The sequence below is a fragment of the Fusarium falciforme genome, chromosome 4, assembly GCF_026873545.1.
Source record: "Fusarium falciforme chromosome 4, complete sequence".
NCBI classification, from domain to species: Eukaryota; Fungi; Ascomycota; class Sordariomycetes; order Hypocreales; family Nectriaceae; genus Fusarium; species Fusarium falciforme.
Window position 1 is genome coordinate 1,358,387 of NC_070547.1, and position 12,652 is coordinate 1,371,038.

General features: G+C 54.2%; 3 protein-coding genes across 3 annotated transcripts; 1 reads left to right on the forward strand and 2 right to left on the reverse strand.

The window, feature by feature from the left end:
* Nucleotides 1–1,398: 1,398 nt before the first annotated feature.
* On the reverse strand, nt 1,399–3,506 carry NCS54_00516800 (Eukaryotic translation initiation factor 2A; the record flags this gene model as incomplete). Its single annotated transcript, XM_053150681.1, has 2 exons — nt 1,399–2,868; nt 2,919–3,506. 2 exons carry the CDS (start codon nt 3,504–3,506, stop codon nt 1,399–1,401), a joined length of 2,058 nt encoding a protein of 685 aa, XP_053006656.1.
* A 1,887-nt stretch (nt 3,507–5,393) lies between these two features.
* On the reverse strand, nt 5,394–6,677 carry NCS54_00516900 (Hypothetical protein; the record flags this gene model as incomplete). Its single annotated transcript, XM_053150682.1, has 1 exon — nt 5,394–6,677. The coding sequence occupies one exon, from the start codon at nt 6,675–6,677 to the stop codon at nt 5,394–5,396; it is 1,284 nt and encodes a 427-aa protein (XP_053006657.1).
* Nucleotides 6,678–9,952: 3,275 nt separating this feature from the next.
* NCS54_00517000 (HUN domain-containing protein) lies at nt 9,953–11,995 on the forward strand (the record flags this gene model as incomplete). Its single annotated transcript, XM_053150683.1, has 2 exons — nt 9,953–11,661; nt 11,713–11,995. The coding sequence occupies 2 exons, from the start codon at nt 9,953–9,955 to the stop codon at nt 11,993–11,995; spliced, it is 1,992 nt and encodes a 663-aa protein (XP_053006658.1).
* Nucleotides 11,996–12,652: the final 657 nt, after the last annotated feature.

The following is a 12,652-nucleotide window of genomic DNA, read 5'->3' on the forward strand; positions in this document are numbered from 1 at the left end:
AGTTGGAGGATAAAAAGTTAATGATACCATCGATGTTGTATTTGTTTCAAAAGTGAGGGGGGGGATATATCTGAGCCGTCTGGTTGGCAATAAATGTTAAACGGAAGGCAAGCACTTGAGAAGTTCTTGCCTGAACTATCAGCCCGACCTGGATGCTACTTTACTCCTCGTGTTGATAATCTCCGAGGAAGGAGCGAAACTCAACAACCAGTCCAGCTTATCAAAGAATGATCGATACAAGTAGCAAAAGAAGGGATACATCGATGCCGATGTCGAGGGTCTGCATCTCAAGCTGACATCTTACGGGGCAAAAAAGAAAGCACATGCAAAAAAGAAATTCTCAATCATTCATATAGGAACAGCCCGATGCGGGGGTCGAACCCGCAACCTTGAGATTGTGTACTCTAGTAAGAGTCTCACGCTCTACCGATTGAGCTAACCGGGCCTCGAACGAGGCGTATGTTGGAAAACTAGCTCGCTGTTGAGCGTCATAGAGCCAGACTTGACCATTTTCTGGCCGGTGATGTTTGAGGATCATGTTACATGCCATCGTGAAGAGACCATCAGCCAAGACTCAGATGTTGAGGTTATAAAATCTCCTGGTGTATCTGGCCCTCCGACCTCAGTTCCTTTGGTCACAGGCTTTACTCGTGATATCAGATCAATTGGTGACTTTGCACCTCAACGGTGCGTCCTAGTGTTATGGCACACCAACCTAAGCATGGAGGTTGTTCCGCATGAGCAGCCCGTCGACTCGCCTGCTTTCATTCAGATTAAGAAGGGATGAACGAGTACTAGAGGTAGAACATTGACGATATGCCAAGTGGTTCATGGATACTGGACATGTGTAGCCATAGGAGGAACTAACAGCCGCACTGTAGGGTAGCTGCAACACAGCATCATGAGAAGCACTCGAGGGTTGAAAGACATGAGAGGGAACAAGCACGTAGACTGAGCAGCGAATCTTATCCGAATAGTCACCAATATTCTTACAAACAATTCAAAAGTTCACCCACAAACACGTCTGCAACTAAGCCAACCGACCACCCGTCCTCAACGACACAACGAAACGCCATGTGAAAGTAAATAAGCCTGTATTGTAGGCAAGTTGTTGATTGTTCTTCCTGTTTTACCCACCATCCGATCGCGGTACGCCGGCACAAGCCTCACCATAAGTAAATGGACCGACTTTTAATGTCCCCGATAGACCCTCATCGTAAGGACAAACACAAGCTGGCCTATCCACGCCGCATAGTTGTCCAACATTGTAGATCCTGATACCAATCCTAGAGAGTGTAGGTACCTTCAACACTCGCTGAAAACCTCCCCATAAACGATACATGGCACGCTCAACAGGAGAAGTGCTCAGAGCCCTCCCCAGTCAACATGGCCTTGCATTTAGTTATCCTTCTCCAACTGCTCCAACTCCTTAAGAACCGAGGACTTGGTGTTGATCTTCTTAAGCTGAGTATCCTCCAGCTTCTCTCCACCAGCCAGGCGCATCTCGAGGTCCTCAATGGCTCGGACCTTCTTCTGAAGACTGCGAATCTTCTTGGCATTGGGGTTCTGGGCGGCATCGGCGGCGGGGGCACCGTTGTTGGGGGCCTGCTGCTGAGGTCCCTGGTGTCCGTTGCCATGACCGTTTCCGTTTCCGTTTCCGCGGTGAGTGTTGCTGCGGCTGCGGCCCTGGTTGTTTCGGGACTGGCTTCGGTGGTTGCTGTGGCCGCGGCGCTCAGGGCTGCGACCCTCGCTGCCCGAACCAGCACCGCGATCACGGGGAGGGGGAGCCAAGCTGGCTCCGCCGTTAGGTTCGCCCTGAGGTCGGCCCTCTCCCTGGTTGTTCTTCTTGTTACGCTTCTTCTTGTTCTTTGACTTGGACGAGTTCTCATCGCCCACGGGCTCAGCACCCGGAACAGTCCTCACGACTGTAGGGGCTGGCTCAGCAAAGTCGGCTCCAGGCACAGCACGGCGCGGGCGGCCAAAGCCGTTGGGGCCAATGTTGGGCAAGCCGTTGCTCACGACATGGGCAGCACCGCCCTCATCCTCACGCTTGAAGTGAAGAGGCGTAGCCAAGCCACGAGCACCGGGGGGACGGTAAGCACCAGCTGGCTTACTGGGGGTCTTGACCGTGCCCAGGTACGCCGTGGCAGAGGCGTGAGGAGTGGGGATGGGGGTGAGAGGATCACCCGGAGCAATGTTCTCGGGGGCCTGGGGCCTCCAGACAACATTGTACAGCTCGACCATGTCCTCGTGGTACATGATGCCACCGCTGACGTGCCACAGCTTGACACCATTGTCCACGCGCAGTCGCGGCGAGGTCGTGGCCGTCATGATGTAACGGCTGTCGGGGCTCCATTCGCACACGCTGGGGTTTCCGCTCTCAATGGTGGTGATCTTGCGGAAGTCCTTCTCGAGATCGTACACATCAATCTGACCAGCAAGGTTACCGAAACCTGCAACCAGAACAAATCGACCGGTCGGCGAGAAAGTAATGGTGTTTCGGGGGCTGATCGGGAAGGAGTGCGTCGCAACGGCCCGGTGGTTGAAGATGGTGGCCTTGGCCGGCATGTAGCCATATACAACACCGAACTCTTTCGAGTTTGGCGACCACGATACATCATGGATAGGACCATCCTTGTCCAAGGACACGCGAGCGTCGAAAGCGCCGGTGGTGCTGAGCAGATACAGCGTGGTCTCGCCGTAGTAGCTCTTACCGGAGCGGTCGACGTCGGTCTGTGCCAGCACCAGGAGGCTGGAGCCGTGCTTGTTCCACTTCAGTTGGACCTTGTCACCCTTGAAGAAAGTCTTCTGAGAGATGGGGTTGGTGAACAGAGGGACGTTGAAGACTTTGACAGCGGCGGGTTGGCCCTGGGGACATGTTAGTGGGATACCTAGCGGTGTGGTCAATGTCAGCTCACCTTGCGCTCGGGAACAAAGACTGCGACGGCATGGTTCTGGCTACCGGGAGCGAGGGCGAAGTTAGCAGCCCCCTCAACTCGGAGCTTGTTCCAGACCTTGATGAGGTCGTGGCTCTCGTAGAACTGCACCTCGTTGGTGACGAGGCGAGCGCAGTACTTCTCATCAGCCGTGTACTGGAGATTCCAGCCTCCCTGTTGCTTCTGGACGAAGCGGCCGAGGGGCTGCTTGTCGGCGGCGGCGACACCTTCCTCTACGACACGCCAGACCTTGAGGTTCTTGGTCGCATCACCGTTCTCGTCCTTGGCAGGGCGCTCCCAAGTGATGACAAAGGTGCCACGAGGAGAGAAACCGAGCTCGTAGACGTTCTGGATGGGGAGGGAGAGGACCTGCGAGCCAGTGGAGGCGTCGACGACGGTGACGGCGTCGGGGGACGCCCAGCCGAAGAAGCGGCCACAGGGAGAGTAGGCACAGCACCGGAGGTTGCCCTCGGGCTTGGTGAACCCAGCGAGAGGCTCGTAGACGGGCGCAGCGTCAAAGACGCCGATGGTCTTCTGGGTTCGGTAGGCAAACTGCAGCGGAGACGCCATGGCTAGTCAAAGTCACAGTGTCTCGTGTCTTGCGGGGTCTTGTGGCCGGTTGATCAAATGTCTTGTCGGGGGGAGGAGATGTAGATTGACACACTCTCTCTTTGTCCAAAGTTCTTGTAGTCGCGGGAGGGCACCGAAGTGTTTATCGCAATCGTGGGGCGAAGCTTGCTTGGGCTCAGGTGCTGGTGGGATTGGGCGAGCAGCGCGGAGCGAAAAAGCTAAACGGACAGCGTTGGGCTGGGTTCTGCGCAGCAAAGAGCAGACCAAGTTGCCGCCTGAAAGTTTGTATCGCGATTACGGGAGAGGTGCAGCAGCGGTGATTCGCGGAAGCAACAAGAAAGATGTATGTTGTCGAGGGCGGCGGTTGTTTGAGTATCGTCGCGAGCAAAGCAGGACAACACAACAAAGGGCGGCGGCGGCGTAGGCGGGGGAAGAGGCAGCGGGTGCGTCACAAGCGTGGAATGCGATTGCGTAGCAAAGCGAAGCCTGAACCTGCGAGCGAACAGAGGAGACAAAAAAGACGACAAGAACAGATTTGAGGCCGGGAGGGAGATGAAGAGAAGACGGCAAGTCACCCAAGGGGAGGGGAGGGAGGAATTGGCGCGGCAGGGCCGTGATGTTTTGGGCTGGAGGGAAACAAGAAGAGAGGAGGAAGAAGGCGGCGGTGGCCACCAGGCGAAATATGTTTTTTTTTTCTTGTCCTTTTTTTTTTTGCTTTACCCTTTTTCCCCCTGCACCGCTCGCACTCAAAAAGACTGCCTGCCTGTCTGTCCCACAACAAGCCACACACGCCACACTACCCCGACAACTCACCCTTTTGTGGTCTCTCTCCTTTCCCGCCGTCGCTTCTTGACTCAGCCTCGGCACTCCAATGGATGGATCTCTTCTCCACAACTGCGCTGCAACCTCTGCAGAAGAACAAACGAACGAACGAACTGGACTTCAGGTGGCCCTTACAGGGAGGGCACATGCCCCAGATTTAATTGACAGAAGCCAATCGCTGAGTGGATATCAGCTCGCGCTTTGAGGCCTCTTTTCGGGGTGTCCATTCTGAGCATCTCAATTGATGCCTGATCCTTGATCTGGGATACGTTGTAAACCATAACTAACAATTAACACCAGTGGATCAGGGTTAAGTCGAGAGTTCGTTGCCAAGTAACCGGAATAGGATGGACACTTTAATTCCATACTTTAAAATTCCATTTAAAAATCTTGGTAATATTAACTTCTCGGGCTTGTTCTCACGACTCATTCTCAGCTCAATTTCCTCCCACACGATTCATTGCATGTATCACGTCACCACGCTTTCGCCTTCTCACATAATGGGCTATTTATTACCAGTGCTTACTCCCCTTGCAGCGTGGCTGAAAGACTCTGACCAGTCTTTGTCTGCTCTTCCACGGCCAAGTAAGCTTGGTGCAAAACTATACGAGATTTTACACTGACACGCCTACACAACCCGTTGTCATTTCTCAACAACTCGGTTAACATCCATGGACAGATAACAGGATTGGCTTCCGGCAGCCCAACTCTCATTTCATCACCCCTTGAGCCCCGTGATCCTGCCTCGACACAAACAAATGCCATCACACTGGACGCCTTTCTAGATCTCATTGTCATGTATCATTGCTACGTGGCACCAGTCAAGTCATCCATTGCTCAACCAAGCATGCAGCCCCTGACGCCAATTCTCCGGCTATTTTGCTAAACCAACGAGCCATTGATATCGTGGATTCTTCCAATCACGTGACCTGCGTATCTGTTTGACTGCTGTATACGATATGTCCATCTCTTGGGTGATAGCAGCTGTAAGGGGTATGCGTTTGTCCATGCAAGCCGCAAACTATCATCCGTGAATCGAGCCACGTTGTTCATGCGCCTGTCCTCTCACCTTCCCTTATACTTTTCTTTCCATCCACCCTTTTCAAAAAGCCATAGAGCCTCAGTTGCATATGCGCGGCTGCCTCTATGGCCGCCCTCACCCATAGCCGCCTCCATCAGACTCTGCAATACCCGACCCTGCTTAACTGAGTTCCACACCCCCATGGCGATGGGATCGTCTTCAGTTTTTCCCCACTCTCCATTTCCAAGCCGGTACAGAATTCTTCCAAGTGTTTGGAATGCCATGCATCTTTGTGCTGGGACTGCACTTCTGGCGAGCCGCGCTAGCTCCGCAATGGTGTATCCTGCAGCCTCTGGGGCTTCTCCATGATGATGAAGGCCCTTAGATGAGGGAATAGATCGACTGACCCGTGGGGATAAGAATCGACCCCGAAAGTCAAATCGGAAAGCCGATACCGCGATTTCAGGGTGTGGGTAATAGGAAGAGTCTTTGTCTGCTGGGCTGTCCTGGGTGGGGATAGGAGCCATCCAGGCGAGCTTGCTTGGATCGGCTGGGAGGTTAGGGAAGTATTTCTCATGCAGTGTAGCCAAAAAGTCGGGATCGGAAGGATCGACATCAGGAAGGCTTGGAGGAGCTGGGAAGTGAACCGACTTGGGCAGATCGGTGATTGGGAAAATATCGGGGGGTATCTGGGTTGGGGCTTGGTCCTCATCGTAGTCGTCTGCGATCTTCTTTGTTGAGACCGCGGGTGATGGGGATGCCTTATTTTCTGAGCCTGGCTCCTTTGTAGATTTTGCGCCTTGCACCGCATCTTCTGTAACAGATGGTGCCATGGTCTTAGATGTATCCTCGATTTTGATCTCGGGTGGAGGCTCAGGCGCCTGTGGTGTTTCGGAGGGCGGGGGATCGAACGGCGATGGACCAGCCGGCTCATCGATATTGGCTCGCTGCAATAGCCGTTGGATGAGAGCAGGATTCAGTCCGTTCATGATATCGTTTTGCGCCTGGGCGATCTCGGCGGGGCTCATGCCGGCGAGCTTCTGACGGTTCTCCTGATCGATGCGCTTCTTCTCAACCTCCTCGAAGCCCATATTCGCAGTCGAATCTTGATTTTTGTTCACCTCAGGTCGGGCCTGGGGCTGTGACCGGGCGCCGGGTGTCTGGCCGGCTGCCTCGGCGGCGCGCTGCTGTTTGAAGGCAGACGTCCTCCATCGTCGTTTGTGTTGCGGGAACCCGGTAGATGAGATGGGTTGATCGGAGAACTCGACAGGCTTCTTATCGCTAGAGTCGCGCTCGACAATATCACCGATTAAGAGTGTAGGATCCATGGTGTTGTGCAGTCTTTGTCAGGTCGCAAAAGCCAAGCTTAACAATCCTGATTTGATCTTGACGTCTTTTTTCGGTGGAGGCACCGCGGAGAATCTAGAGTGGGGCACGGACTGACGCGACCCCACATTTTCAAAATGTTTGGGCGGATTATCCGCGCTGAGTGCCACGTGAAATTGTGTGAGATTGGAGAATTCCAAAGGAACAACGAAATGTGCAGGCAGGAATAGCACATGAGAGGTGGCTCTGGGGGAGCACGAGGAGCCTGATTTGAGCGCAAAATGCACTCGGAGCTTCCTATTTGAGCGGGGTTGGGTGTTTCTCGCATCATTACTCGCCAAATGTCATGCGATATGAGACGGTAAAACGGAGCTGGAATTATCGTGGTCAAGGTTTGGCTCTGAAACGCGAGTCCCAATTTAGCAAGCCGCCATAATTACGGAAGGATGAATGAAAAATGGCAGCACACAACACAGAGAACAGCCAGAAGATAGATGGCAGATGTTAATTTGAAACGAGTATATAACGTGTAACGGAGTTCGTTAATATCGTCTTTTCTTTGGATGCCAAAAACGCTTTAAACGGGGATTAAAATAGCAAGCCCCGGACGGAAGCATGTTGCACCGCCACAGATTGATGCTGGGGTGGGTGCATTAGCGCCGATCGATCCTCCTTCTTTTCAAAATTCCAGAACCCGTGCGCGGCTGGCAATTTCAATACTGTGCACTTTGGGTTGAAAATGTTCCGCCGCCACATTGGGTTGAAAATGTTGAAAACTCTGAATGGAGTGTATAAATATGCCCTAGTAGATCATACTAGACAGTCAGGTAGATCAATATACTTTTTCACTGTTCTCGAGTTACGAAATTTGAGTAATTGGTGTGGCCCATGGGGGAACCTTAATCACCCAGGCAGGTGGAACGTAATTTCCTGATTCAAAGACATTACTCGAGCTATTAGTATCGGCACCGTCCAAGGCCATCAGACGTCCTTGGCTTTTTCATTACGCCCAGAGCTTTGCTTTTTATCCGACAGCCCCCCTTGGTCGCGCAACAGATAAGATCTCTCTGGTCAGGGAAGCACGGGGCACCTGATACGTATGCGAAAAGTGCCGATTGGGTGCTGTGACCCCTGCATGGGTGGTCAATCAGCGAGCGACAGCAGGGACAGGTGATTCTCGCACAACAGATGCGGAGAGGAATTAGCAGCGTGAATTTTCAAACGCAAGATTCAAAAGAGAACTGTACTTTTGAGCTCACTGTTTGCCAGCTCGCCTTGCATTAGCGGTTTGGACAGGAAAACTGGACCTCACAGCCACATATGACCTTCCCGAAAAAAACAAACATGTGGCTGAGTGGCTGCAGCCGCGTTAAATCCCTGTCGACGTAGCGCGCCTAAGCTTGGTTCAACGTTTGGTTCCCGGACGAGACGGTCCACCCACACACAACCTCTTCCATCCCAAGCCCACAAGCGAAAAGGCGCTGCAGGGGGCCGGCGCGCGCCTCCCAGGGATGATGGACACGGCGGGTGGGTTCATTGAAGGCTGACCCCGGAGGGAACACGAAAAAAGAAGGGTCACAGGCGCAAGGTACAAGTACCCACTCATGCTGCCACAGTTTGGAGGTGGAAGCACGTCCCGGGATACAAAGAGGTACTTGCGAGGTGATTTATTCCTGGTGTTTCCCCACGCTAGACCGCTGACCTGCGTTCACCCACAGCTCGCAGAAGGCTGCTGGTCCCCCTGGGCCCCCTGGTCTCCCCCTCCGATGTTGCACATGGACGCTTGGGAATCTGAGGTGGGAGGGCTTGGCTCTGCACCGGCTCGTACCTCTTGTACCTCTATCCGTGCGTCAAAGCCGTCTTGTCTCGTCGAGTGTTTTCTCTATCAGGTCCCGTCCCGTTCAAAAGCATTGCCTTGCGTCTTGTCTTTCGGTTTCCTCTGGCTCTGGGCTCTCGTCTCGCCTTTTCCCGCCTAGCCCGGCTGCCCGTCGTGTCCTGTTGCTCTCTTGATTGACTCTTGACCCCATCCACGAGCCCCGTCCAATTACTTGGCTGACGCCCCCCCTACGACCTTCCCCCCCGTTTCGAGGCTTCTGGTGACGAATTCCCTCGCATCCGAAGCCGTATCAAAGTGATTTCCTGCCTGGTCTCGCCCCCCCTTGTGGTGGTTTGGCCCGAATGACTGCGGCAAGCCCGTGACGTCCGGCCTATGGTGTTGTCCACGCCCAGCCTAGACTGACTGACTGTTAGTCTCATGAGGGCACCCTCGGTTGGTCTAATCGGCGTTTAATAATGGAATTTCCCTTGTTGCCAGATGATGCTGGTCCGCCCCCTCGTTTCCCCTCGTGCGTCGTGTCGTGCCGGAGTCGTAGCATTCAAAGTTAGCAGCTCTCTTGTAGAAGCTGCTGGCCTGCCCCGTTTTTCTCCTTCCCGCCAGAAAAATAAGAAATGTTGTTGTCGCCCCGAAAAAAAAGGTAGCCATCCCCATCTCATTTCTCCTCCCTTTTTCCTTCTCCTTCTTCCTCTCTCAACCCGCAATCCTCCACCACCCGCCATTTTCCCCCAACGACGACACATGGGATTTGCTCAAATTCATCAATTCGACATCCTTTTCCTATCGTAATTATCACCGAATCACCAGCATCTGTTGCGCCCGGTGCTGCAGCATCACTCGCCCGCCTCGAATCGATTCCTCCCCCGCGTCCGAGCCCCCTTTTCGCCCGCGCAACCCGCATCGCCCGTTTTGGTTGTGGCCCAACTCAAACGTCGTGAGGCTATTCAGAGATCCGGACAGCTCCACCGCCCGCACCCGCCTGCCGCTTCTGGCCACTCACAGCCCGTTTCGCTCCGTTACGCTCCGTCACGCTTTTTTTTTTCCCGCCTGCAACCAGTTTCTGGCGAGACCCGCGCACCCAAGCTTGGAAGCAATTCTATTCGCTGTACCTGTACCTGTACCAGATCTTTTGGTGCAGCTCCGCGCGACCTAGCGTGTACCGTACCACGTACGCCCACCGCTATTCGCCGCCTTTTCATTCAACCTTTGGTGGTTTGAATCACAGCCTTGCCCGTTTGCGCGCGACGCCTTGTTCGATTTCCTCTTTGCAGCGCATGCGTGATTCTTATTTCCTCCACGGGTAATAAGCGATTTTTTCTTCTCTTTTTGCTCCCCACGATTACAGGAGCCCTTTTCAACATTCGCACGCGGTGCATTCATCTTTCGGACGATTTCAAGACCCTGGACTATTAAACGTCGTTCGTTTCCCATCCTTGCCTCGGCATGGCCGCGACAGCTGCCGACACGTCCATGTCGCGATACGACTCGTCAGCCGGCGAGCTGTCATCGCCGCCCTCAGGCTCCCTCTCAGAGCCTGGCTCCCCATCGCGACAAGCTTCGGACAGTCGCGTACCCCAAGAATATGACGAGATCGTTGTTGTTTCAAGCGACGGACAATATCAACACATCGGCCGGAGCCATGGACAAGGCCGGCCCCCGCTTCCCCTGCCACCTCAATCGGGTACCGGGCCTCCCAGGAGATACGCTCTAGTCGACAATCAGTGGGTGCAATTGACGGCTGCAGGTGTCCCCAGAAAGAAGCCCGGCCGCAAGCCGGGAACCATTGTGAAACCTAGAAACTCGGATGGCAACGAAATCGCCAAGGCTGCTCGTAAGCCTCGCAAGCCGCGCGATCCCAATGCACCTCCAATGCAGCGCAAACGCAAGATTGCGCCTGCCGATGCCGACAACGAGATTGCTGCCGATTCAAAGTCCCTGGCTGCTGCTGCATCTTCTGCTTCCCGTCAGCCACGTGTTTCGGATGTCTCAAACGTGTCAGCCTCATCACCCGCTCAACATCACCAGCAACCGGCTTCCGCCCACCAGACCGACCAGCGCTATTCGCCCAAGATTCCCAAACGAGAGCACTTTGGTTCTATGCAAAGCATTTTGAACTCGGATCCTCCGGCCGAGCGACCGTCGTCCCAACCACAGCCCCAATCAAACAATTCCACCTCGATGCCTGTTCGCACCAGCGGCCAGAGTTACGATCCTATCCGTGGAAATTACGATCCCGTTCGCGAGACAATGGTTTCTCACAACCCTTACGGCTCTGCTTCTGGTTCTCCTCGAGCTCCTTCTCAAATGCCAAATCGCTCCCCAACCATTGCGAGCTTACTCGGCGGCGGTGATTCTCGTAGCTCATTCCAACCGGCTTCGAATCAGCCCCGTTTCCAAGCACAAGAGCCCTCACAACCATCATCCCCCTCAAAGGAACCCCAGGCAATTTCTACACCTACGCCATCATCACGATCACTTGCCCAGGAGGCCAAGAAGGACCCGCCTCCACCACCACCACCTGTCCAGCGCCCAGTTATTAAAGAGTCTAATTTTACAACCATCTCTAACGGCCCTATCAAGCGGTCATCTCCGAAGCAGAAACCTCATACCGGAGTTTCAACTCCCAAGACCGATAACCTCGACGACATGCAGGAAAGCGAGGGTCGATCTATTCTTGACTTTGGGCGAGCGAAGCCTGGTGAAGAACTCCAGGCCCCAACTATTGTCCTCAGCGTCCCGATCCAGGCTGGAGAGACAAATCGCTATGTCAACTTTATGCGCATGGCTGAGGAACGATACGGATGGGACGCGCTCCACCCTCGCCTGGCAGCCAACCGGGACCGCAAGGCTCGAATTGCCGCTGCAGCCGCCTCCCTGGAAAAGGCGGAATCTGGCCGCGAATCGGGTGATGAAATGTCCGTTGATCTCTCCGACGCCGAGGCTAGCAACCCCGACAACGGTGGCACCAGCGGCCCCGACGCCCAGGCCAAGCCTAAGAAGAAGCGTAACTTCAAGGAGGATCAGTATGACGTTGACGACGACTTTGTGGATGACTCGGAGCTTCTGTGGGAGGCCCAGGCGGCGGCCAGCCGTGACGGATTCTTTGTCTACTCTGGACCCCTGGTGCCTGAGGTTGAGAAGCCCGCAGCTGGGTATGTATTTCCAAAAGCAGCCAATGTTGACCAGTTACTAACAAATCACAGTCACGAAGGTCCTCCTAAGCGTGGACGTGGTGGACGAGGCAGCCGAGGTGGCGGTAGAGGAGCGTCAACTAGAGGCGGAGCTGGCAGTGGCCGCGGAGGAGGCCCTGGATCTCGCGGAGGCTCAGTGACACGAAAGCCTCGCATCACCAAGCAGGAAAAGGCGCAGCGCGAACGCGAAAAGGCCGAGCGTGAGAGCATGGCGCAGCTGGCTAAGACCCCGACTCACGGCTACTCACTCAACCCGACCACTCCCTCATTTGCCGTCAGCGAATTGGGCGCTTAGAGGGCATTGAATATGGCACCAAACGAATTACGCAACGACGAAGCCGCATAGCTTCTCACTTTCAAGGCGCGACCTTAATGAAAGGGCCCTGGCCTTGGCTCGCTGCCCTGTACAGGCATCCTCGATACCTCACTTCAGACTTGATTCCGCCTTCTCTTCTTTTCTTTTCTTTGTTTTCATATTCCTGCTTTGCGAAGCATGGCTGGCCCGGCATGGCCCCCTCTTTTTCTTTTCTTTCGAGTTTTTGAATTGTTGGAGAATCGGCGCGTGTGGGATTTCACATGTATGAAGGGAGAAACCTACCAGGTCTCGGAATCACGGCGTTCACTGGGTTGTGGATGGATCGATGCAACATGGCAAGAAAGGCACGAAGTGAAGAAAGGATGGGGGGATCTTAGAAGGAATGGGGTTCGGGCTCCTTTTGGAAGGACGAACGGCGATGAGGCGTCACTGTGAGCCACACAGTCTCCCAAGCGAGGAGGCTTATTCCCAGGGGCTAGACAGATGTGTTTAGAGTAGGCGTTGAGTTGAATGAATGTGAAGATGACAAGACGACAGACGGTTGATAATGAAGCACGTTGCGTGACATGTTGTGACGCACTCTATGTGAACATGTTAGCGAGGTTGAAGATACTCCTCTTGTGCGCTTTGATAACT